This window comes from Dipodomys spectabilis, unplaced genomic scaffold, assembly GCF_019054845.1.
Source record: "Dipodomys spectabilis isolate Male_0828 unplaced genomic scaffold, ASM1905484v1 ptg000178l, whole genome shotgun sequence".
Classification (NCBI taxonomy): Eukaryota; Metazoa; Chordata; class Mammalia; order Rodentia; family Heteromyidae; genus Dipodomys; species Dipodomys spectabilis.
In genome coordinates, this window is record NW_024870855.1 from 12,643,812 (window position 1) to 12,670,233 (window position 26,422).

A 26,422-nucleotide genomic window follows, 5' to 3' on the forward strand; every position below is an offset into this window, starting at 1 on the left:
GCTGGCAGCTGGCCGGATGGCTGTTGGCTGGCATACGAAGGTCTCGGCCTGTCCTTGTTGGTGTGAGAAGGATGCTGCGTACATCTTGCTGATTTCCCTGGAGTCCTTTATACTGGCATTTTTTATATATACAATGTCCATTGGGGCACTGCTTTTTAGGACTTTGTGGGGTGAGCTGTGTCTCCTCAGGACTCACATGACCTCCGACCCCCACAACCTTAGAATGTGGATGTATTTAGAAGGTCCACAGAGGTGTACAGGAGGGCTGGGTGAAGGTTGGGCTGGAGTCCAATACAATGGGAAGCCGTGTAAGAAGAGGTCAGTGTAGACACACAGAGTGTGGGAGGACTACTGGGACAAGAATGGAGAGAGGCGGCCACCACAAGGGGACAGGCCTCTGAACAAACCAGTTGTGCTCAGCCATAGCCTCTGACTCCTAAGTCCCCAGTTCTGAGGGAAATACATTTCGATGGTAAAAGGTGCCGAGACTGTAGTGCTTTGCTATAGTAGGCCAGCAACAGCCCACAGCTGCTTGAAGCCCACTACCTGCCTTTTGAGACCTCTTGTACCCCAGTAGAAAGCCCAGAACTCATCAACTCCACTCCCACCTTGCCAAGACCTCTGGGTACTTCACAGGGTCTCCTGGATCTTAGGGATGACCGAGAAGGCGGCCCCCTCCACTCAGGGCCCACGTGGGGGAGGAGAGGCTCTGATAGTTGGAGGACTTACTCAGATGGAGGCCAGAACATGGCACAATCCCTAGAAGAGAGCCAACGGATCAATGTTTTACTTCATTTGAGAAACTCATCAGTGTTTCCTGCTGGTGGACAGAATGGAAGGAACTAAAAAGAATATCACAGATATGGGGTATTATAATCTTAAGAATCTACAGTTAGATTTCTGCCAAGATGTGAAGAACATAGAATCCCATAAACAATTACACATCATAAAAAGAAGACTATTTTCAGGGCTGGGTGTAGTAGTATATGCCTGTTATTCCAGCTGTAGGAGGCAGAGATAGAAAGATCATAGTTCAAGGTCAGCCCTGGTACAAAAAGTTGGCATGACTCTATCTTGAAAAGCAAGCTGGGTAGGTGACTACATGCCTGTAATAATGGCTATTTGGTAGGCATAAGGAGGATAATCATGGTCCAAAGACAGCCCCTGGCAAAAATGCAAGGTTATGTCTTAAAGTAAACTAAAGAAATAAGGGCTAGTAGCCTGGCTTAAGTAGACAAGTGCTTGCCTAGCAAGCACAAAGTCCTGAGTGCAAAATCTCCATACTTCCAAAAAGGAAGAATATCTTTATTATAAAAGTAACCATTATTGGGGGTGGGGGAGGATACGGTCGTGGGGCCTGAACTCTGGGCCTGGGCGCTGTCCCTCAGCTCTTCAGCTCAAGGCTAGCGCTCTACCACTTGAGCCACAGAGCCACTTTGGCTTTTTTTTTTCCTGCTTATGTGGTGCTGAGGAATCAAACCCAGGACCTCATGCATGCAAGGCAAGTGCTCCACCACTGAGCTGCCTTTCCAGCGTGGTAACCATTATTTGTAGAGTAAAATTTGAAAACAAATATTTGCAGAAAGAAAGACTGTATCTCCCATAGTCTTACCATTCAGAATAACTCAGGAACATTTTAAATTGTTAACCTTCTGCGCTTTTATGCATGTGTAAGCGTGCGCGCGCGCGCACACACACACACACATACACACACACACACACACACACACACACACACACACACGATGGAAGTGGGGATTGAACCAAGGGCCTCAGTGCTCTGCCACCTCATCCCTTTAGTTCTTTTAAATTTTGATATTTGAGATAGTGTCATGGTAACCTGGCCTGGGCTGGCCTCTGACTCATGATCTGGAATTGTAGGCGTGCACAACTATGACTGGCTATAAAAATGCTTTATTTGTATATTAAAAAATGAAAGTAGATACCAGTGGCTCATATAGCTACCCAGGAGGCTGAGGTCTGAGGATCATGGTTTAAAGCAAGCCTGGGAAAGTCCATGAGACTCTATTTCCAGTTAGCCACCCAGAAGCTAGAAGTACTTAGCATGATAGCCAATCCAAATGTCCATTGACTGATAATATGCCCATATGAAAGAATATGATTGGTCCATGAGAGAACAGAATGCTGATATATGATACAAGATAGTTGAATCTTGAAAACATTTCTTTTCTTTTCTTTCTGTTTTGTCTGATCCTCAGGGCCTGGGCACTGTCCCTGAGCCTCTCAAGGCTAGCACTCTATCACTTGAGCCACAGTGCCACTTCTGGCTTTTTCTGTTTATGTGGTGCTGAGGAATCAAACCCAAGGCTTCATGCACGCAAGGCAAGCGCTCTACCACTGAGCCACCTTCCCAGCCCTCGAAAACATTTTCTTAATAAAAGAAGGCAGGCCAAAAAAAAAAAAAGCCATAAGTGGTACTGTGGCTCAAGTGGTAAGGTGCTAGCCTTGAGCACAAAGAGGCTCAGGGACAATTCCCAGGCCCTGAGTTCAAGTCCCAGGACTGGAACAAAAAAGAAAATGCAAATTTTATAGATACATCTTAATAGTCCTGTGTATAAATGTCCTGTGCTATATTTAACCAACATGCTAATACACAGAAAAAAACTTCAGTTTTCAAATAGAAATGTGAACAAGATGTTAGTGGACCATGTTAAAAAAATACAATGTTAGGAAAATCATTTTTATATTTGACATAAAAGTAAACTGAGCATTTACTATGCAGATCTTTATTTAGATAATCACATCTGAAATTATTCCTTCTTGGAAGTTATAGACTGCCTTTGCAGGTAGTTTAGTTTTACTGAAAGAAATTTGACCAGGATATGCAATAAGACTTTGTGTTTTTTTTGATTATTTATTGAAAAAATTATCTTTCAGAAGTTGTTCAGAGGGGTTTCAATGCAGCATGTCAGTTTGTGAGTACAGTTGATTCATGTTACCCTTCCCATCATTCTCCCAATATTTATAACATTTATTCTTATTCCTCCTTTGGTAGCAGTGGGAGGGAACAGGGGAAGATGGGCTTGTTTTCTTTTTTCTTTTCTTTTGGTTGGTTGTGGGGTTTGAACTCTGGGCCTGGGCTGCTGTCCTCAGCTTTTGAGCTCAAGCCTAGCACTCTATCACTTGAGCCACGGTGCCACTTCCAGTTTTCTGGTGGTTTACTGGAGATAAGAGTCTCACGGATTTTTCTGCCCCAGCTGGCTTTGAATCACAGTCCTCAGATCTCATCCTCCTGAGTAGCTAGGATTATAAGCATGAGCCACTGGTGCCTGGCGATGGGCTTGTTTTCATCCCATCAACCAATAGTCTGTTCTTACCTTGGATGAGCAAAGGCACTACAAAAGCATTTGTTTAAGGTATTCCAAGCGTCAGGGTCCTCAGACCCTCCTGCCTATATCTGCTTCGTTGTCTGTGATGACAGGACCTGGGTGTTTTTCAACATTCCCTGAAAATTCTTTGTCTATGAAGCAAGTTCAGAAGTCCTCACTAAACACGGGAGGAAACAAACTATGAATGTGTTTATGTTAAAATGGGGGAACTACAAGGCCCACAACCTCCTCCATGCTCAGCTTCCCAGAGCCCATTAGGGGCTTCCTTCTGCCAAGCCTGTTCTCATAAACTATTTTGTATAAGTCTTACTTGAGCCTCACAATTTAGGGTGTATGTCTTCTAATCCAATGAGCAGAAACTGAGTCAGAAAAGGTCGAGGCAATTCTCCAGGGCACTGGGAAGGTAAGTGGCAGGTTGCTGTGCATGCGACCCATCCATTACTTGGCACATAGCTTTCTGATGGTCAGGCCTGCTTCTCACATCAGTTCTGGGCTCTTGTAATGGCCATTCAGTGGCTCTGAGCATGCACACCTAGGCCAGGTGTGCCGATAAGGCACCCATGCTCATTTTGTGTGCTCAGGAACTGCTCATTGTATGCTCGTCTCTCTCTCTCTCTCTCTCTCTCTCTCACTGTCTTTCTCTCTGTCTCTGTGTCTGTTTGTCTCTCTCTGTCTCTCTGTCTCTTTTTGTTTCTCTTTGTCTCTCTCTCTGTCTCTGTCTCTCCTCTCTGTCTCTCACTGTCTCTCTCTCTCTCTCTCTCTCACACACACACACACACAGGTGTGAAGAAAGATGACCCCAATTGGTTCCACCATGTCTACCTCCCATACCCAGCTACATCCCACAGCCTGAACTCAGGTACAGAGCCAAATGCTGGGTGTTAGACCCCAGAAAGTTTCTAAAGTACCCAGAAACTTGATGTTTGAATACATATCCATCTTGCTGTTGTTGCTATTGTCTCTTCCACATTGTTTTAATATAATGCTCAACATGAATTTTGTAGCTATGACTTTGGTTTACTGTGACCATGGTTTCTCGGGTGTGTGTGTGTGTGTGTGTGTGTGTGTCCCAGATAAGGCAATGCCTGGAGAAGCATTGGGCGTGGAGTTCTGGGATTCTTAGAGAGCAGGAAGGGATAGAAAGGGAGGTTGAGTGCTAGAGTAAAACTTCCGTTTCCTCTCATCATCCGCATGTGTGAGGTGGTATGGGTGGCAATGGCTGCAGTGCCCTGGGGCTCTTCATCTTACAAGGTGATGGTAAAGGGCTGGTCCTGCCTTGTGGCTTGATGATCTTGGGTTTGAGCCCCAGCCACTCCTGCCCCCATAGTCTTGCAATCCACAAAATAACACAGTAATTCAGGTGAGCTCACTCAGCTCCACCGGGCTTCCTCCCCTTTCCCTCAGCCCCCAAGCCCTCATTCTTCCAGGACCCCCAAATCCTGTTGATTAGATGTTGGAAAGCTGCACAGGCTTGGATCACCTGATCCATTTTATCCCTTCTGTCCTGTGGTTCCTGTCTCCTGTAGACCAAGATGGCTCCTCTGAGCCAAGAATTTCCGAATATATAGCTGTAGTTGTATCTCAGACTTGCCTCCACAGTTGCCTGTTGATCATTGCGATGTTGTTTGCGTGGACATCACTCGAGTAGATTACTGATCAGAACCTCCGCTCTTCCTCCCCAAGCCCGCTTGGTCCACAGGGTCCTTCATCTCAGTTTTTGGTATTTCCATAGCAATGAATTCTCTAGGTAGTAATGAATTATTGGGCTTTGAACTCAGGGACTTGTGTTTGCTAGACTGGTGCCCTATCCTTTGAACATGCCCCAGCCTGGCTCTCAGACTCCAACTCTCACTATAAGTAACTGTGTGGTGGTGGATTGGTGCCAGCATAAGTCTGCACAGAGGGCCCACATGTATTGATTCTCTTGCCAACTCTGAGTACTGTGCTCTCTGCCCGGTAGCTTGAAATCTGCCATGGTAGAAGCAATTAGACCTTGGAAAATGGCAATGAAAATCCACCAAAGACAAGTTAGGCACTGTTTCTGTTTTGCTTTTGGCTTTTCCTGTCCAAGATTGCTGGCGTACAGCACAATGGTGTGTGAGCCCAGGAAGATAAAATTATTCTTTAGGTTATGTCCCAACCTACCCCACCCATTGATTTATAGAAGGTAGCACTAAGAGAAGAATGAATTATGTCACTCTGCTTTGCTGGGTAACTGTTCTATCACCAAGGTATACCTCCAGCCCTCTAGCTTGCTAAGCTATCAAAAAAAAATGCTTAGAGTATCTTTCACCCCTGTACCTTCCTGGTAAATTCTTTCTAGACGTTCTCAGTCTGTGCTGGCTCCCTGCCTGGGCTCACAAACAGCTTTGTGTGTTCTTGTTTTATTCAGCTATTAGTTCCTTGAATGTGAGCTAGGGAAGACAGTTGAAGATCAAAGAGTGATTAATTTCCAGGGCTGTAGGGCTAGGGTATCTGGGTGCAAACTCTGTTACTTACAGTCTTAGCAAGCCCGGCCATGCAACCCACTCACTTGGTCTGCTTCGTTAGGAGAATGGGGGTGACATCAGAACATTGTCCATGGAGGGAGAGGACTCAAGGTTAACACCCACACAAGCATCTACAACAATGCCTTCCTTTCATGGCCACCCTGTGGATCCAGCTATTTTTACTAAGTATTTTATCTTCAGCCCCTATCACGTTGCCTATGCAAATGGAGCATGAATGGAATGATGGATGCATGAATGCCAGATACTGCCTATTTAATACCTTTACTATGCATGTGAAATGTTAATTATATGAGCAAAAATGCAAATGGAGCTGGGTGCCGCTGGTGCCTGTCTTCACTGGATGGAGAGGTCAGGAGGACCTGTTCGAAGCTAGCACAAAGGACAAGAAGTTTATGAGACCCCCATCTCAGAAGAGAAAGCTAGGCATGTTGGTGCTTGTCTGTTATACCAGCTATGTCAGAAAAGAGAGCAGATCAGCCCTTGTCAAAAAGTGAGACCCTGTCTCAAAAATAACCAGAGCAAACAGGGCTGGAGATTTGGCTCCACCAGCAGAATGCCTGTTTAGCAAGGTGAAACCCTGCATTTAAACCTCAGTGCTTCCAAAACATGCAGAGATGGAGAGTTCCTTCTCTAAGAGAATTTGAACCACTGATGGGCTTGGAACTCTCCTCTGAGGGTTGGTAAGGTGGAGCTAGAGAGTGTTCATAGAAAGATCCCTGTGCTCCCAGAGTTAGCCATTTGTTAAATAGAGAAACCCACTGTAGAATGGTTAGCATCAAGCTGATGTTGTCCCACACTAGGAGCAAACCTGCTCTCAAAATTCCATTTCTTCCCTTCCCAGTGTGTGCTGAAGTGTTCTAAGTGTGTTTTGCTTTAGTAACAGAATAGGTTTTAATGATTGAATGGGGCACTTGAAGGAGTCAAGGATGCAACTCTGGGGCATCTATTTTATGCTGCTGGAAAAATGATCATAATATGGTAATATTCCCCCAGCCACTGAAATGTGATTGTGCAACAACCTGGCGATTTGGATCCTTTGATTTCTCTTCTCTTTCACTGTCATTTTGCTGGGTTCACCTTTTTTTAGGCATTCATCTTTTCCTGTCTTTTGGCAACTCAAAGTCTCTGCCCTTTCCTGTGCTGAGAAAGTACTGCCTCAAGAAAGCATGTCAATTTGACTTTTCTTCTCAGTGTGTTAAAAAAATTTCCTTTGTCTACTCTTATAAGAGTAGATTTAAGCAAGAGATGTGAGATTGTTGTACAAGAAGAATCAAGGTTGCATTCTGAAATTTATTCTTCTTCCTCTCTCTGCTCTAAACATATGTCCTCTGGAACAAGACAGATGTGGGTGTGAATCAGAGTTGTCATGTGGCAGTACATGGCCCGGGCCTGGAGTGACCATCCCTGTGCCCCATGCTGGCCAGTGTATCCTCACAGATGATGGCATGGACTTTCTGGGTGTGGCTGTGGGTTTGGTGCAGCTGGAGCTGGGCAGTGTGTAGCAGGCCAAGGGGCTTAGTAGGTGCTCAGGAACTGCTTACTAGGTACTCGGGGAATGACATGACAGTCAGTACCGTGGCCATCGTGAGAAGGTCCATTTGTTATACTGGATGTGACATGTTTGAAAGGAGTCAAGGATGCAACTCTGGGGAGCACAGTGACTCCAGCTCAGCATGCATGGGCCTGGTGACAATGGTGTTTGCCTACTCAGAAGTTCACAGACCATGTTTCTTCTTTGCCCACACAGGCAGGCCCTGGGAGGAGAGTGGTTCTGGGGAATAGAGCACTGGAGGAGACCAGAGAGAAATTCCAGGGTGTGGCAGAGCCAGGTGACCTGCAAGGCCCTGAAGATGATCCTCCTGGTTCTGCCCTTGGCATAGCTGTGTCCATAAGCAACTGAGCCTCCATATGCCCTAACCCATCTAGTCCTCCCTCCTAGAGCCTCAGGCTGAGTCCTGGGTGCTTGCATGGCTATGGGGAGCCCAGTGAGTGGTATTGCTTTTCCTGTGGGCACCTGGGCCACACAGAAAGCCTCAGGTAGGTACTCTGGTGTCTCTTTTTGTAGGAAGATATCCAGGTCAATGTGGTCATCTCTTGGCTGCCATGTGCTGAGTTCTTGCTTTAATTCCTACTGATTCCCCATTTCCTGTTGCCCTGGTAACTCTGCATTCTGGGTGGGAGAGGGGAGGTATCTCTCCTGTTGGGCCTGCAGCTTGGAGAACACCCTGCTGGCCCATTACCATTTTCTCTGTCCCTGGCACGCCTCCTCTCTTTCTATGACATGATAGTCCCGAATTGTGGGGTGTGGAATCCTGCCAAGGCCCAATTCGCTCCAGGCCTTGTGGGGCCCAAGCACAGCTGTTCACAGGATGTGTGTGTGTGTGGGAGTCCCCAAACACAGCTGTGTGTGTGTGTGTGTGTGTGCGCGCGCTCTCGTGCGTGTGTGCATGCACGTGCACACACAGGCATGTAAAAAACTCTATCTCATTGGTGCTCTCTAGGACCTGTTTCTTCCCTGCTTCCCTCTTTCTCTGGGCTTTATTTAAAAGGAGAAGCTGGGCATGCACTGGGTGACTTTTGGAAAAATCGACCAGAGCCACAGCCTGAGGTGGTGAGTGCAATGAGGTGCAATGCCTAAACGATCAAGCACAGCAAAGAACTCAGCCTCCTTTATCATTTGCCCATGGTAAGAGTTGAGCAGAAGCCGGGCACCAGTGGCTCACACCTGAAATCCTAGCTACTCAGGAGGTTGAGATCCGAGGCTTGCCGTTCAAAGCCAGCCCAGGCAGGAAAGTCCATGAGACTCTTATCTCCAATTAACCACCAGAAAACGGTGAGAGGCACTGTGGCTCAAGTGGTAGAGCGCTAGGCTTGAGCTAAAGAGCTGAGGGACAGCACCCAGGCCCAGAGTTCAAGCCCCACAACTGACAAAAACAAAAGAAGTTGGGACAAGGCTGGAAGGGGGTGACATGGACCAGGATGCATTGTACTCAAAAATCGACAGGTTGCATTAAAACCCATTTATGCATCTATTTAAAGATAAAGCAAATAAAAAAATGAAAGGAGTTTTTGTTTTTTGTTTTTCTTTAAGGGTGGGTTATGATCCTCTCTTCCCACCAGGTGAAGCTCCCTGTAGCTCTAATCCCCTCCGGAGACAGAGGCAACTTGTGGTGGGTAGGGGGACAAAGGAGCTCAACCTCCCCCCCCCTACCCCAAGGCTCAGCTGGGTTCACTGTGGAGCAGGAAAGCATGAGCTGAAATGACTCAAGTCTGACACAGTGGCAGGTGGAGGAAGGTTTGTATTTCTTTGTGGCCAACCCTTTTACTTACCCAGAAAGGCCAGGAAAGCTATCATGATAGTATTAGGCTTTATGGCTGACTTGGAGGAAAAGGGATTCCAGCTTCTAGGGTAGGAGAAGAGGAATTCTAGACTCTCTGACTTGATCAGGGAGGACAAGGAGGGACAGCGGGGAGAAATGTTGCTTCGTCTCCCTGAAATAGGAGGGAGCCCCAACACCAGCCTACAGTGTCTGTAATAGAGGATATTGTGTTCTGAGCCCTAACACGCAGCCACAGTGTATGTCTCAGCAAAACACAAGTTGACCTCAAAGAACATTGCAGATTTTTTTTGTGCTTATGTGGTGCTGAGGAATCGAACCCAGGGCCTCATGCATGCAAGGCAAGCGCTCTACCACTGGGCCACCTTCCCAGCTCCTTCATTGCAGATATTTTTCATATGTGGTCCTGCATGTCTAGCTCACTGGGAAGTTCTAGCTTCTTGTGATTTCCTTCAGTGGCTACACTGAATTCCATAATCCAGAGTCGAGTGCTGGCTGTGTGAATGGTGTGTCTGGGGAGATGACTTCACAGTCAGGATGTGGAAAGGAGGTGATCTTTGTCAGCTTAGGAGGCATGGTGGGTGCTAAAGATGTGGCTCCCAAGGTATGTGTGAGTGTTTGTCACAAGGAAAGAGTACATTGTGGTAACTTAAATACTCCACAATAACAGCTTTAAGTGATTACTGCTCCCACCTGCTGTCAGCTATAACTGCTTTCTTTTATCATGATTAATACACTGTCGGAATTTCTGGTAAAGTTTTGGGGGCAGCAATGTAATCAACATCTGGAAAACTTTGCTCAAGATTCAGACTTCAGTCATTTGTCAATGTGGAGATGTTGTGATCTCCCCCGCCTCCCAGCCCCAGAGATTTTGTAATTAATGATCATCACTTAGAACATCATCAACCACATGAGTCTGTAATCTATTTCTTTTTGACACCAGTTTACCTTCTATGGTGAAAATACCCACAGATAAGATGTCTTGTGTTTATGAATTGCTTGGGGGCCCTGGACAACAGTGAGTTCTTCACTCAATCAATCACAAACAAGCACTTTGTATCCTGATGACTGTAGTATGGCCATGATTTACAAGGTTGTTGTGTTACTTTTTAAAAAAAATTACACTGTGTATGCCAACTGTACAAAGTCATGGGTTTTATTGACAGTATCATAGGTATATATAATGACCTGGAACATACTCATTCCTTTCTCTTTCTCATATCACTCCCTACTTTCCCCGTCCACATTGCTAATCATCCCCCATTACATGTCCTCCCTCACCGCTAGATTTTCATGTATGAGAGAAAACATGTGAAGCTGGTAAATTTCATTTAACCTAATGATCTCCACTTCTATTTCCTTGCAAATGGCTTAATTTTGTTCTTCTCATGGCTGAATAAAACTCTCGTGTATATTTACAGTTTCTTTAACCATCCATCTATTGATGGGCACCTAGGCTGGTTCCACAACTGAGCTATTATAAATAGTGCAGCATAAACAGGCATGCACATCTCTCTGTGGTGAGCTGACTTTGATTTTTCTGGCTATATACCAAGGACTGGCATGGCAGACTCATATGGTAATTCTAATTTTAGTTTTGTTGTTGTTGTTATTGTTGTTGTTGTGGGGTTTGAACTCAGGGCCTGGGTGCTGTCTTGAGCTTTTGTGTTCAAGGGTAGCCCTCTACCACTTTGAGCCAAGTGTCACTACCAGTTTTCTGATGGCTTATTGGAGATAAGAATCTCACGGACTTTCTTGCCCAGTTTGGCTTCAAACCATGATCCTTAGGTCTCAGCCTCCTGAGCAGCTAGGATTATAGGCATGAGCCACCAGCACCCAGCTTTGGTTTTAGGTTTTTTGTTTTGTTTTAGTTTTTTAAATACACTTCATGAAGTACCAGTTTCCACAGTGGTTACACTGATTTTCATTCCCAACCTATCCTTGCTTGTGTTTGTTGTTTGTTTCCTTGAGGGTAGTAGGTTTCTAACTTTTTCAGTATTGGGGTTTGTCTTAGGGCTTCATACTTGCTAGGCAGAGTTAGTGCTTTGTCATTGAGTTACACCACCAGTCTTTTTTTTTTTTTGTTTTGCACTGGTGACTTTTTTTTGCTGTTCCTGGGGCTCAAACTCTGGACTTGGGCACTGTCCCTGAGTTCCTTTTTGCTCAAGGCTACCACTCTACCATTTAGCCACAGCGCCACTTCTGGCTTTTTCTGTGATTAGTTGGAGATAAGAGTCTCACAGAGGAAGTTGTACTGTGGCTCAAGAGGTAGAGTGCTAGCCTTGAGCTGATGAGCTGAGGGACAGCACAGAAGGCCCACAGTTCAAGCCCCACAACTGACCAAAAAAAAAAAAAAAGACTCTCACAGACTTTCTTGTCCAGGCTGGCTTTGACCTATGATCCTCAGATCTCAGTCTCCTAAGTAGCTAGAATTATAGGTGTGAGCCACTGGCACCCTGCAAACACTGGTGACTTTTGAGATATGTCCAGCTTCCTGCCTGGAGCATTGATTCTCCTATTTTTTCATTTCCCATCATGGGTGGGTTGACAAGTGCATGGAACCACACCCGCTATTGGTTGAAAAGGGATCACACATATCCCTGGGCTGGGCTGGAACCACGATCCTTCTGTTTGCAGCCTCCTTCATAGCTAGGATGACAGGTGAATGTTGCTGCTTCCAGCTGTGGGTTGAGAAAGGGGTATATGATGGGTCTGACATTGAACTGTGATCCTTCCTCTTGATCTCTGCCTCCCAAGTAGCTAAGATGACAAGTGTGAGCCACCATTTCCCACCTCAGTATAGTTTTGAGTGGTATTTTCCTGATGGCTAAATAAGTTGAACATTTTAAAATGTATTTATTAGCCATTTTGTATTTCTTCATTTGAAAATTGATCTTTTCATTTGCAGATTTACTGATTGGATCATTTGTCCTTTATTTGTTTAGTTTTTGAGCTCTTTAGATTGTCTGAATATTTATTTATCTCCCATCAGACAAATAGCAGGCAATGATTTTCTTCCATTCTTTGAGCAATTATGACCAAACTGAGGGCCTGTGCCTGTTAGGTCAGTGGTCCACCTCTGGCCTCTGTCCAATGTTAAAATGACCACGAGAAACAGAATACCATGTATTTGTGCATTCAGCATGTATTTTTAGCTATCAATGTAGGGTCAACAAAGCATTTGGAATATGCCAGAAAACCAACAAATGCAGCCCTCATGGGGTTCACGTCCAGTAAGAATGCAGACTTACATGGGTCATTGACCTGGCACAGGGAAACTTATGTAATACTTATCTAAAATTAAAAAAAAATGTGTTAAACAAAATCTAGTGCAATGGGTAATTTAGCTTCCTGTCTCTGTATGAGTAACTAACTTTCAATGTGCATATTTTCCTGATGATAGGCATGGAGGAAAATTTAGTGGACATATGCATGAAGAAACCACGTGTGGGCCATGTTCATGGATGAAAAGCCTTGGGATGCAGGCCAGGCCTGAACCAGGTTCAACTAGTTGCTCTGGGAAGCCCAGCACCAGAGTACGATCACCTTTGCACCCTTTCCGTCCCTTTCATCTTTCCTGCCTTTCTTTCTTTAAATTTTTTTCAATTTAATTAAAATAAAAACTAAATAGGGCAAAATAAAAACAAATATGAAAACACACCCACATATCCCTAGATCCTGTCTGATCCAAGGGAAGCCAAAGATTGGAGCTTTTTGTGCCTGGCTTACTCTATCACTCTTGCTCATCTTACTCCCCCCCCCCCCCACTTTGTTCTTTCTTCCTTTCTTTGCCTTTTTCTTACCATTTCTCCTTCCCTCCCTTCCCCCCTCTTTCCTCCCTCCCTCTCTCCTTCTCTCCCTCCCTCCCTCCCTCCCTCCCTCTCTCTCTCTCTCTCTCTTTCTTTCTTCCTTCCTTCCTTCCTTCCTTCCTTCCTTCCTCCCTCCCTCCCTCCCTCCCTTCCTCCTTCCTTCTTTCTTCCTTCCTTCCTTCCTTCCTTCCTTCCTTCCTTCCTTCCTTCCTTCCTTCCTTCCTTCCTTTCTTTCTTTCTTTCTTTTTTTCTTTCTTTCTTCCTTTTTTGGTTGTACTGGGTTTGAGTTCAGGTATACCCTTGCTAGGCTTTGCTTACTAGGATGGCATTCCACTATTTGAGCCATGACTCCAGGTCTGCTCTTTGATGACTCTTTTGGAATGGAATCTTATAGACTTTCTTTGCCATGAACTGAAATCCTCTGGATCTCAGCCTCCTGAGTATCTGGGATTAAAGGTGTGAGCCACCAGCACACATCTCATCCCAACTTTCTTAAATGCACTTTAAGAAACATAGTTGATACTGTGAAATTTGTGAAATTTATGTAATCACTTAATCTCAATAAAAAATTATTAAAAATAAAGAAGAAAAAAGAGAAAAAAGAGTTGAAACTATTGCATCCTACGTCATAGTTTGTTCTCTTTCTTTAACATTTTGTTCTGTGACATTTTCTTCAAAATACCAACCTGCTTAGGCAACCCACATCCAAGACAGAAGTGGGGTGTGTGTGGGGGTACGTGTTTTCTGATAATCAGGAACATGTTTGTTAACCGATTGGAAGTGAATCATGAAGCTAGAGGAAAGTCCTAGGTGAGTTTAGCTGCCAGTGCATGGCTGACAGAAGAGAATCTCTGTTCTAAATCACCTTGTGTCAGAATCCCCTGGGCTGCCCCAGTCTTCTCCTTGGTTTCGGCCTTGCTGCTCTTGACAATTCTGTTGCAAAGGTTACCCCCCGGGACATGCTACCTTCTCTGGGGATTTCAGCACCATAGTGAAAAATCTAACCCCAAGTCCCCTTTTTTGTTACAGGAGGATTTGGAATGAGATATACAAGTCCTTAGCACACAGCCTGGTACACATGGCCGGCTCAAGACCAGGGCCCTGAGTAGGTACCCTTCTCCATGCCTGGATGCCAGTATGTGCCAACTTTGCCTGTAACCAGGCACCCACCTGGGACTGATCACTGTGCAAGTTGTAACCTTGGATCCTCCGTATTTATTCCAGTCCCTTGTTCCGAGATCTTTACCAAGCATCTTTGATGGGGCAAATGAAAAAGAAAAATTTAAGTTATCTTTAAGTAATTGCACAAAAGTGTTGCCATTCTATAAAGTAGTTTGTGAATTCAATGCATCTTGGTTAATGTCACCCCTTTCAACATTCTTGATGAGGTGAAATTTGCTGGCAAACTAAAGACTGTGGAAATTCTGTATACACTTTGTGTTTCACACCTTGGCACTGCTGTATTTCTATGTGGTTATGTGTTCTAGTTACAGAAAAGAAGAAATCATATATCAAAAGAGGGTGCCTTGATCAGCTACTAAATTACATTTTTGGTTTACTTTCTGAATCCTGCATTATAACATAGTGTTAAAATAACTTTTAAACCTTTACCAGCAAGAGATCACAAGAAAGGTGATGTTCTTTCTGTAGAAAGTAGGCCCTGATTTCTCTCTTGGTGGGGGTTCAGGGACTTTGGTTCTATGTGTTTGGACTTAAGATCAAAAGGATAAAATCCAGTTTGTAGACAGATTATCATTCTGTTAAAACTCCATTTTTTATAATGAAACTCCTCTGCACAACTACTTAAAGATAAAAAATAAATAACATTTCTACCTGGTGAGTTGGAGATCAAGCTGAGTTAAATACAATGGGAGGGAATAGAGTTTTAAAGGCTCAGTGCTTACCACACCTTCTTTTCCTCTCAGGACTTCCTTTTCCAGACAGCCTTGAGGATGGATGGGACACTTGACTAATTTCTGGATAAGGGAATGTGGCAAAAGGGCATGTGTGTATCTTCTATACCTTGTCCCTAAAATTCTTTATGGCCCTCGACCTTTTTTCTCATCAGTCCCCTGCCAGGTGATAGATACTGGAGAGGAACCAAGGGAAGGTTCAGAGACCCTTGGATTGGGGGGTTTCCAGATGGAGGGAGGCTCACTCCTTGAGGAATTCTATAGGATTAAAAACTTAGTTCTTTACCTGCCTTCCATCCATGTCAGCTCTGTGAGGAGCAGGAAATAAGCCATTGTCATGGTTAGATACTGAACTATGTATTTGCTAGAGAGTTTAGCTGAACAAACCACTAAAAAGGTTTGCAATAGTAGGTGTTCAACGAATGTTAGTATGGTTTCCTCCTGCTCCCTAGTAAGCACACCATGTTGGAGTCACTCTGGGAAGTCTGCTGTGAGGGGAGTTGTAGAGTTGGTTCAAATTGAGCCTTTGAAATGAGCCAGGAATGAGGCAGGGAAGCCCAGCACATTGTCACTGGCTCCTGATGGCCCCAGGGGAAGGAGCCCTGGGTGCCATGGGCCCAAGGGCCCGTGGGCTTGCCTTCAGTGGCTAGTGCTTTCCAGCTTCCTTCCTGACAACTCCTACTCCCCAGCTTGGGGGAGAACATGCACCCAGCCATTCCTCGCTGGCCTCTCCTCACTGCCCTCATGTGATATGGGGCCACAGGAGACAGCACGGGATAGTGTGTGTGTGTGTGTGGAGGGGGGGGGGTGGTCTGTTGCGTTATTCTAAATGTTCTCTAGGCAGATGAGGAGGGGCGAGGGGTTTTAGGCAGAGGAGGACATGGCTTGATTTGTATTTTAGGTTTCTCTGGCTGTTTGGTAGTGGCTTGGAGTAGGAAGGCTGACTGGCTGGGAGGTAGAGGGGGCAGTAGGCTCCTGTCAGAGGCTGCCCTAGAGATGGGGGACGGTGTCACCCACATTGACACTGAGGCTTTGCCAGAGGTAGTGGCTGTGTAGATGAGAAGTCAGAAGGAGCGGTAGTGATCTGCAGTTCAGATCGGATAATAGGGCATTTGGAAGGACCATTGTGGAGGGGACAGTGTTGAAGGTGAAGGGAGAAGACCAGCAATATCTGATTGTGAGAGGCTGGGGGACAGGGACCTTGGCCTGTCACACTCACCCTTCACTGTGTGGGTCCTGGCATGGAGCTGCTTCCCTGGGGAGAAAGCCCTTTCCACTCTTCATGGAGCTCCACGTGGACTCTGCCCAGCAAAAACTCTCACCCTGGTGGTTCCCTCCAAGGAATGTCCTGGAACATCAAGGAGTCAGCTGGGAGACTCCTCGTGAGGTTGAGGTCAGCAAGGTTGAGGCTGTCCTAAGAAGGGGGGTGGTAAGAAGCTATGCTCCCTGACCCATGCCCCAAGGGAACCCCTGGAGGAGAAAGGAAGATGGAAGAAGATGGAGGAAGTTGGAGGAAAGTGGAGGAAGCTGATAGAAGATGGTGGAAGGTGAAGGGAAGATGGAGGAAGGAAGAGGAATCTGGAAGCTGGAAGAAGGTAGAGGAAGGCAGAGGAAGTTGGTAGAAGATGGTGGAAGATGGAGGAAGATGGAGGAAGTTGGTAGAAGATGGTGGAAAGTGGAGGAAGGTAGAGGAAGGAGGAGGAAGGTGGAGGAAGAAGGAAGAAGAAGGAGGAAGGTGGAGGAAGAAGGAAGAAAGTGGAGGAAGGTAGAGGCAGGTGGTCAAAGATGGTGGAAGATAGGAGAATATGGAGAGTTCCACTTGGAAGGTCTGACTACAATCCTCCTGCTTCTGTCCTTCCTTACAGCAAAGGTGTATGCCGATACCATTCCTATCTTCTTTGTCAAGATGCCAGTATTGGGACTTAAACTTAGGGCCAGGATGCTCTCTCTTTTCTTTTTTGCTCAAGGATGGAGCTCTTCCATTTGAATTACATCTGCATTTGGGGCTTTTTGCCCATTAATTGGAGACAAAAATCTCACAGGCTTTTCTACCCAGGCTATCTTTGAATGATGATTCTCAAATCTCAGCCTCCTAAGTAGCTAGGATTACAAGTGTGAGTCACTGATGTCTGGCTCCTATAGGTTCTTCCCCGTCCCCACCCCGGACTGGTCCTGGGGCTTAAACTCAGGCCGTGGGTGCTGCTCCCTTTTTTTTAAATTCTCAAGGCTAACACTCTACTACCTGAGCCACAACTCCACTTCTGGCATTTTGGTAGTGTACTAGAGATGAGAACTTTCCTTTGGCTTTGAACTGTGATTCTCAGATCTCAGCCTCCTGAGTAGCTAGGAATACAGATGTGAGACCCTGGTGCCAAGCTGACTTGTATAGTTTTAATGTGTCATGAAGTATTCTTTTCTGGAATTATTTCCGATAACTAATAGACATCCTTAGCTCACAGCCTCCGGAGAGCCAGGTTAAAGGCAACTCTGCCCTGCAGACATGCCATTGCCCATGTCTGCTCTGTCTGTGAGAGCACAGCATTAGCACAGCTGCCCGATTGTCATGTCCTATTTTCTTCCTTCACAGGCTTCCCTGAGGAAGGCACACAGCCCCTTTTCCTGGGCTTATGTAATGCTAGCACTGAGGCTCGCGGGTGTGGTGGAAGAAACCTGTGTGGAGAAGGCTGTTGAGTTGTGAAGCAAAGCGTTTCGTGGTTCTGTAGGTGTGGAATCTCTAAAACCAGGCGAGATAATGGTTCTGAGGAGAAGCAGTTTAAAAACAGTTCTAATTGTTCAGGCAAGTTATTTTTACCAGACTTAGGGGACAGATAAGTGATCACACTGTTATTATTTTTATCAATTATATTCCAAGAAGCTTTTTAGTGAAGAGTGTTTAATTACCACACTTTACTTTCAGTCAAGTGAAGAAAAAAATTCCTGATGTTAGTCCCGCCTATGGTTTATCCCCTGTTGTCACTGTATTGGATTTTGGTACCCTAGGTATTATATATACATTTATCTGAACTAGGGAAGGGAAAGGAACAACAAAATGGCGAGACCAAGGACAAAGTGGCACCTCTGTAACAGCAATACTCATAAGACCATATGTTGGAAATGATCTTTACAACTTGGGGAAATGGGGGAGGGAAGGAGGGTGAAAAATGAGGGAGGGGGTAACAAGTTTGACAAGAAAGGTACTCATTACCTTACTTATGTAACTATAACCCCTCTGTACGTCAGCTTGACAATAAAATTAAAATAAAAAAAAGTGAGGGAAGGAGTGGGTAGGGGAGGGATGGGCGAGGACATTGAAAAGGGTGACATTGATTGAGATATATTTATTACATTCATAAACTTCTTTGTTAAATGGCAACTCCATGCACTTAAGGATAATAAAAGTAGGGGCTGGGAAGGTGGCTCAGTGGTAGAGTGCTTGCTTTGCATGCATGAGGCCCTGGGTTCGATTCCCTAGCACCACATAAGCAAAAAGAAAAAAAAGCCGAAAGTGGTGCTGTGGCTCAAGTGGTAGAGTGCTAGCCTTGAGCTGAAGAGCTGAGGAACAGCGCCCAGGCCCAGAGTTCAGGCCCCATGACCGGACCCCCCCCCCCCCAAAAAAAAGGATAATAAAAGTATATACCAAAATATGCAATAGGTAACAATGTTACCTATAATTCTCCCATAAAACTAGAGGTTGTGACAGAAAGTAGCAGATATGATTGCAGTAGACATCGTGAACCTGGAGAAGCAGCTGGTGCAGCAGTGGGGAGTCTCTCAACCTTTCCTGCCCGGGCTGGCTTTGAACTCAGATCTCAGCCTCCTGAGTAGCTAGGATGACAGGCATGACCCACTGGCGTCTGCTCAATTCTTACCATGGGCAAATGATAAAGGAGGCTGATTTCTTTGCACTGTTTGATCGCTTAGACATTGCACCTCATTGCATACTCCACAGTGGGCTGTGGCTCTGGTCCATTTTTACATAGGCCACCCCAGTGCATGCCCTCCTAACTTCTGCCATGACAAAGATCACTGACAGATCTGGGGGTGAAGCTTCTGTGCCTAAATGCTGCCACGCCTGGTTAAAGCACATCCTCAGGCCCTGTTAGCCTCCGTTTCCATTTCTGTCACTAAAGCCTTACCTATAGGAGCCACAGTACCTTTCGTCCCTTCCCAAATTCATATTGGGAAAATCCCAATTCTCAGGGAACTGGTCGCTCCTGGGACAAGCAGAGCAACTGAGTTGCACAAGCATGCATGCGCATGAATGGGCGTGTGCATTGTGTGGTGTGTATGTGCATGCATGTATGTGCATGTGTGGATACGTGTCTATGTATGCGTGTGCATGCGAGTGGTGTATGTGTGCGCGCGTGTGTATGTCTGTGTGCGCGCGTGTCCCTGGTGGCCACTTCCTTGCCTTCCTTGTTTGGAGTAAACTTTGGCGGCGCGGCGCAGTTTGCTTTCCGTGGTGGCGCGGGCGGTGCTGGGGGGAGCTCCGCGCCTAGCTAGAGGAAGCAGGGCGCCACCGAATCCCAGCCGCTCCCCCGGGGTTCCCGAAGACGCCAGGGCGAGGCGGGGATGGAAAACAGTGCGCGGGCTGCGGAGGCTCTGGGGGAGTAGCGAGGCCGGGCCGCCGCCTCCCCACCCGCACCCACGGGGGCCTCGCTGCGTTCCCGCGCCCCGAGCACCTCCGCTCCCCTCCGAACGTGCCGGCCATGGCTATTATGGCTCCTTGACGTCCCTGCCGAGGCCCGCGCTCCGCTGCTGTCACTGCGGGCACAGTGCGCCAGGGACCGGGACCGGGATCGGGGCGCGCGGGGAGAGGCGCACGGAGCCCGGGGATCGGGACGCGCCCGGAGCTCCCTGATCCGAACTCGGACCCGCCGGCCCAGCCATGAGCGACGCTAGCAGCAGGAAGGAGGGCTTCAAGAAGTGCCGGAGCGCCACGTTCAGCATCGATGGCTACAGCTTCACCATCGGTGAGAACTTCCGCCCGGCTCCGGGCTTAGGAGCGCTATGGCTTAAGCGGGAGAGGGTGGATGGGGGTCCCGGAGGAGGGGATCCATGCCCGCCTGCCCTCTGGGCAACCCTAGCTGGGCACCCCGCTGGACCAGGTGTTCTGCGCCACCCCTTCCTCGCTGTGGTGAGAGGAGGGTAGGAATACGGAGGGAGGCGCGACAGAAAGTGACAAGAAGACCCCAAGGCAGAAATCCAGAGGTAGAGACAGCATGACAGACCAGGAGACACAGGACAATGACTTAGAGGAAGGGGAGCATTGAGTCCCGGGGAGACAGCAAGGCAGGGGGGCAGGGACAAAACCTGGGTAACCCAAATACTTGAGTAAAAGCTGCGCTGTGTGGTGAAGTCTCCTTTCCCCCCCTTGCTCTGGGGCTCCCAGGCCCTCCTGCCCCAAGCTCCACCGGAAGCAGAGAGTACTCAGTAAAAACCCTCATCACCAGGCCTTGAACCCCACTTCCTCTGCTTACACCCGGCCTTGGAGGCCAAGGGAGCTCTTTGGCACTTTGGGGGCACTCAGGAGCCTAGCTCTCAGGGTCCTCCTAAGCCTTGGGAAACAGGGTGAAGGTTTCTTTGCTTCTTGGTAGGTTTGCAGTAGTGGGAGTGGCAGGCAAGGAAAACAGAGGATGGGCAGCTCCACCTGGGCCACTTTTGCTTCTAATGAGGTGGTCCTAGAACCCTGGGCATGGGCTGCACCCCCTTACTTCCCCAAAGACAGTGACTTACACCCTCAGACTTTGCCCAGGCCAAGCCTGCAATCTTGTCTGCCTTCATGTGCTGGTATCACTTGCCTCTCCCTAACTCTGTCTGGGCCAAGGCCCCATTGGATGGTATCCTGAGAGCTTCCCAGCAGAGCTCCTGCCCTGTCTGAACTTCCTGGTCCACACCTGCGGGCAGTTCTCTTCCCACCGCGAATTTCTTGAGTCTGATTCTAGGTAACTTCATCTCTCACCCTCCAGCCAAGTAAAGATGAGTAAAGACTTGCCAAGAGCAAATGTATTTCATTCAAAGGTCATTTTAGCTGACACAGGTGGCTCACGCCTGTAACTCTAGCTACTCAGGAGGCTGAGATCTGAGGATTCCTTTAGAAGGCAGGCCTGGCAGGAAAATCTGTGAGACTCTTAGCTCCAATTAACTACCAAAAAGCCAAAAGTGGAGCTGTGGCTCAAGTGGTAGAGCATTAGGCTTGAAGGAAAAAGCTCAGGGACAGTGCCTAGGCCCTGAGATCAAGGTCTAGGACCTGCACACACAGACACAGACACAGACACAGACACACAGACACAGACACACACACACACACAAGAACATTGTATTGGTTTTCTTGGCTCTGGAAGGAAAAATTTCAGATATGTATTTTAGGTTTTCTTAGGTAGTTTCTTCCAGTCGTATCTTCCTCAAAGTGTGTTTTCTAAAAAGTGGGGCCATCCTCCTCTGAGGACCCCTCCCTCCCTTCAGAAGAGAGGGGCTGCAGGTGGCACTTGCTGCTGGTCAAAGGGACCCCAAGGGAGTTGATCACTTATAAACAGCTGCCAGGTTTTTCATTCTGCCCTTCCTCCTTCACCCCACCCTTCAAGGAATGCCTATTCAATCTTACTGAAAAAAATACAATGTAGTAAGATGCATGCATGTGGCAAACTTTCAGTCCAGTGTAATGGTGGCAATCATTTAAGGCACTAAGCCAATAGATGGGAAATTAGGGAGACAAATGGGGGTTTTAAGCCCTGTGTTCAGAGAATTTTCAACCGTTGGGGTGAGGTGAGTTGAGCACAGAACCATTTTACAAAGCAGAATTACTTTAGGCTAATATAGTCATTGTGGAAAATACAAGTAATCAAAAAGAAAATCACTAATTTTCTAACTCAATGCTAACCATTAGTATTTCTGCATAAATACATTTGGGGGGGGCAAAAAAATCAATCATGGTGATTAATGATATCTCATTAGCTTTGCTTCCTGCTATAATAAGGTATTTAATCAATCTCCTATTGTTGGTACTTAGGCCTTTCATTTTTACCATAATGAGCAATGATAAATATTGAAATCCCTGAATGCATCCATGAATACTTAGCTATTACTGATTAGTTCCAGAATATTCTGTACCTTTATATACAAATACCGTGTGTATGTGTATGTATGTGTGTTTCTGTATAAGTGTGTGAGTGAGATCGGTGATTGCTAGGCAGGCACTCTACCACTTGAACCATGCCCCCAGCTCTAGCATCTACAGTTTTAGGAACTGTAGCCTGTCAAGTTACTCACCCTTCTCAGTGCTGGCCACCATCATTTAAAACAAGGTTGGAGGTGGATAGCTGGGTCTCAGAGGTCCCACACATCATTTCACCTCTTTCATAAAACTGCTTTTCTATTTCTTTTTCAACTATGTTTACTGTCTGGGGGGTGGGGTGGGTAGGCTTCATCATTTACTAATTTCCAAGAACTCTTAATCTCGCTGATATATTATGCATTCCATGTAATCATGATGAGTACATTAATGAACATATCATATAATTAAATAATACTCATATTCATAGACATATGTAGATGTGTGTATGTGTATATATGGATACACACATACATGCATACACCTATACATGTGTGTATAGTACACATCTACATGTGTGTGTCTGTATGCACATGCATATGGAACTTGCACACACTTGCAAGCACTATGAGATGTGTTTGGAACAAATCTCTCTTCTAAGCAGGAGGACTCCTGTCCTTGCAGACTGGGTATAAGGCCGGCAGTAAGGACTCCTGTTGACTCCACATCTGTCCTGGCAGCTGTGGGTACAGGATGGGCAGGTGGACAGGTGCCTAGTGCTCTGTGGCAAAGCAACATGAGGAGGTCCTGTAGTCCCAGATCTCCTTTCTTTGTATACTCCTGGGGAGACCTGAGAATCTTCCAGAGGAGGGCCTATGCAGATAAGGGGGGGGGTCTCAATGGAGGTAGGTGGTGGTGGGGTGATCCAGCTCCAGGTCCTAAGCACACTCTCCTTGGAGGCTCCTGACCAGTCCTGTCCCTCAGGAGTGACATCCCCAGGGACATCTGGACAGCCATGGGGCATCTTTAAGGGCCACCAAGGTAAAGGGGACCTAGAGACAGCCTCAAATAGGTGAGCAGAGGTCAGGACCTTAAGAAGGCCAGCCCTTCCCAGTGAGGAGTGACCCGTATCCCAAGGGTACCCTGTCCTGGGACACCCTATGTGGGACAGCTCCACCAATGCCACCACGGGGCAATTCCACCAGGGACCCTTTCCATGGAAGTCTGGAGCCCCTGAACCTTGCATCCCTGACTGGGTTTGCAGGCAGCACCTGGCTGGGCTCTCCTGAGAATGATCGGCCCTGGTGGAACGGGCGGGTGGTGCCGGGCACCATGTCCCCGGGCTTGCTCATCTCTTTCGCTAATTGGGAAAGGCAACCATTCTGACCTCATTCAGAAATAGGCACCCCAAGACTGAGAGGAGGTAACTCACATCAGAAGGAAGTGGCAGGAGCAGGTTCAAACCACATCTGTGCTGGCCATCATCCAGGGATTCCCCCCACTCCACAGTGGGGGTTGTTTCTGTGGGAGCTTTGGGACAGACAGCTCATCACCTCAGTGAAAAGAGACCTCAGGGGTCCTCAGATTTTTGGAGCAGCCCAGTGAGTGAGACCAGAAAGAGCAGAGACAAGTGCCTTAGCAGGGCCGGCCCTGTGCCTGGAGGAAGATGGGCAGAGAAACAGGCTCCTTGGCCTGGTTGCCATGAGGCTTCTGGTTCTGGTCTCCCTCAGGGCAGGTGACTTTGGCTTTTCTTTGTATGAATTTCTCAGGTCACGAGATGGGTATGTGGTCAGTTCCGGAACAAATGAATTTGTTCCATACACCAGAAGAACTTGGCTCGGCTTCCATGTGCAGGACATCTCTAGTGTGGCTAGGGCCTGCAGTGAAGGCTGGGTCTTGATGTCCCCCTGTGCTGGGGTGGGGTGAATGTACATTTGAATAGGAGGTGAGTGGAGATGTGCGGAGTACTATCTTGTTTTTTTCAGAGAACCTTCCCAGTGTTCTTCCTATGGGGTTGCTAGTGAGTTGATTCACAGCCTCTTGTTTTCTTGCTCAGGTGGCTTGAACCCTAAATACCCTCTCCTCACCCCCAGGGTAGACTGTGTGCAAAAACACCACTTGTGTTGTGATTCTCCTTTCTAAGATGGGAGTGGAGCTCTGCTGGTTTTCCCTCTCTTCTGTCCAGAGAATTTGGGGCTGCAGTGTGGAGGACAGGAGGGTGGTGGGATGCAGCCCCTACTTCTCTCAAGACAGTGGTGGTGGCGTAGAAAATGCCAGTCCTGTTCGGAAGAGGTGTCATTAATGGAGCCATTCGTGTCCTGTAGCAACTGCCTTGCCTGCGTGTGTTTCATTCCTTAGATTGTCCCAGAGGAGGAAAAATAAGGTTCCCTAGACAGGTGTCTCAACGCCAAGGGCCAGGAGGGAGGGCTCCCTGTCCCCCTTCCAGGCTGAGGGAAGGGGACTGCTGTGGATACTTTTCCCAGAGGCCATCTGGAGGATGGGCAGAGCTCTGTGGATGCCTGAGGCCAGGGGGACTTGGCTGCCAGCACCAAGGATGTGGCCCTCACTCCAGCACATACCGATGCCCCTGGCCTTTGACGGCACGTGTATGTTTTCGGACTCTCTCAGTCCTCTGGGCTGAGTGTCTCATCTTTATCTGCCTGCATGTCCAAGTACAGGCAAGACCTTTGGACCTTTTTATACCTGGCCATGGAGAATAATGAGCGACAAAAATAAAGATCTGAGATAAAAATACAACAGGGCTCTCATCCATAGAGGGTGTGCTCCAAATCAGATCCTATACACCATATTTATGATGAGATTTGATTTATAGCTTAGTCACCATAAGGGATGAAGATAGCTAATGATAAAATAGAATCATTACAATAGCATAAAGTTAGGTGAATGTGTTCTCTCTCAAAATGTCAGATCATGCTGTAGGATATCATGTAGTCAGATGATACTAGCAGGATAAAATAGTACCTACTTGCGGGGATAGTGACGTCAGATGGGATCTGTGGGCAGTGACGTCAGATGAGATCTATGGGTAGCATTTATGGGAGGCCCAGCCTGCAGATTGCGCAATGTATTTCGGAACCTATGAAAATATTTTACTTTCTTTTATAATTAGAAAAATAGGCTTTTAGGTTAAGCCAAACCTTAGTAGGGTTTCAGCTGAGCGAGATGAAGAGGCTCTAGAGCCTTGTGCTGCACGGCGCCACCAGTACCAGAAAAGTTTTATAGGAAATGAGGCCTCAGCTCAGGTGCTCCTACCAGGAAGAACAAAACAGCAAAGCATAATGTATTTTTATATGTTTTCATTGTAAAAATACTGTACAGAGGGGTTACAGTTACATGAGTAAGGCAATGAGTACCAATGCAATACTAAAACACATTTAAAAGTTTTTCATGGGGAAGGGGTCCATAAAGGCTGACATGTCTAGGACCCATGACAATTTTAGCGGGGAGGGTAGGGACTGGGACATTGAGACATTCGAAATTGTTAGCTTGAGCTCTGGTGACTCACAGCTGGAATCGTAGCTATTCAGGAGGCTGAGATCTGAGCGTCTACGTTCGAAGCCAGCCTTACAGAAAAATCTGACCCTTATCTCCAATTACCAGCAAAAAAGCTAAAAGTGAAGGTATGGCTCACGTGGGTTAGTGCCAGGCTGGAAAGGGGGAAGATAAGAAAAGTTGATAGCTGGTGTGTTGGTTGAGAAACATTTCTGGAAGTAGAGCTGTGGCTCAAGTGATAGAGTATTAGTCTTGAGCAAAGGAACTTCCGGGACAGCTCCCAGGCTCCGAGCACGCGTGTGCACACACACACACACACACACCACACACACACACACACACACACACACACACAAACATTTGCTGTTTACTAAGTTCAGGAGGAACTGTGGAAAGACAAGTACCAGGAAGAAATCTTGGCAGTGTACATGTTCAGGGGAGACAGAAGATTCAGAATCCACAGGGGTGTTAGTGTCCTTCATTTTGAATGAGTTGCTCATGCTTCTCCATCTGTCATGAACTAGCTGGGAAAAAAATCTCTGAGGCTTTTGTCACTTTGGAAGGAGATGAACTTTTAGTCTTGATGGCCACAGAGAGTGGCCAGGGTTGGTGATGGTGACAGACCATTGCCAAGTTCAGAGAAAAGGGGAAGGAAGCTACAGGGAAGATTAATGATGAAATCAGAGCCAAGATGATTCTTGAGTCAAGCACATCGGGCCTCGTGAATACGAATTTGCTGTTTTTACATTCACAGTGAAGTCTGATCACCACCAAGTTAGATTCAAGAAAGAACGGAGGCTGGTTTGTGTGTAGCTAGCTGTCTGGGGATTTTATCTGGTTCTGGAACAGACTTCCCTGGGAAATGGGGCAGGGAAGAGATTTCCTAGATTTTCTACTTGCCTACAGGCTCAGCTCTAGACTCTTGTCATGACTTCAAC

The 26,422-nt window shown here is 46.8% G+C and overlaps 1 protein-coding gene across 6 annotated transcripts in view; it reads left to right on the forward strand.

Moving 5' to 3' along the window:
• The first annotated feature begins 19,430 nt into the window (after positions 1-19,430).
• The window catches only part of Pde1c (phosphodiesterase 1C), a 253,566-nt gene continuing 246,574 nt past the window's right edge, over positions 19,431-26,422 (forward strand). For all 6 annotated transcript variants that reach the window (XR_006149805.1, XM_042695103.1, XM_042695104.1 and 3 more), the window contains exon 1: positions 19,431-19,893. Coding sequence is in view for 5 of the 6 variants with exons in the window: in XM_042695103.1 (XP_042551037.1) it covers positions 19,809-19,893 (85 nt within the window). In the remaining variant the exon portion in view is untranslated. The remainder of the gene's footprint in view (positions 19,894-26,422) is intronic.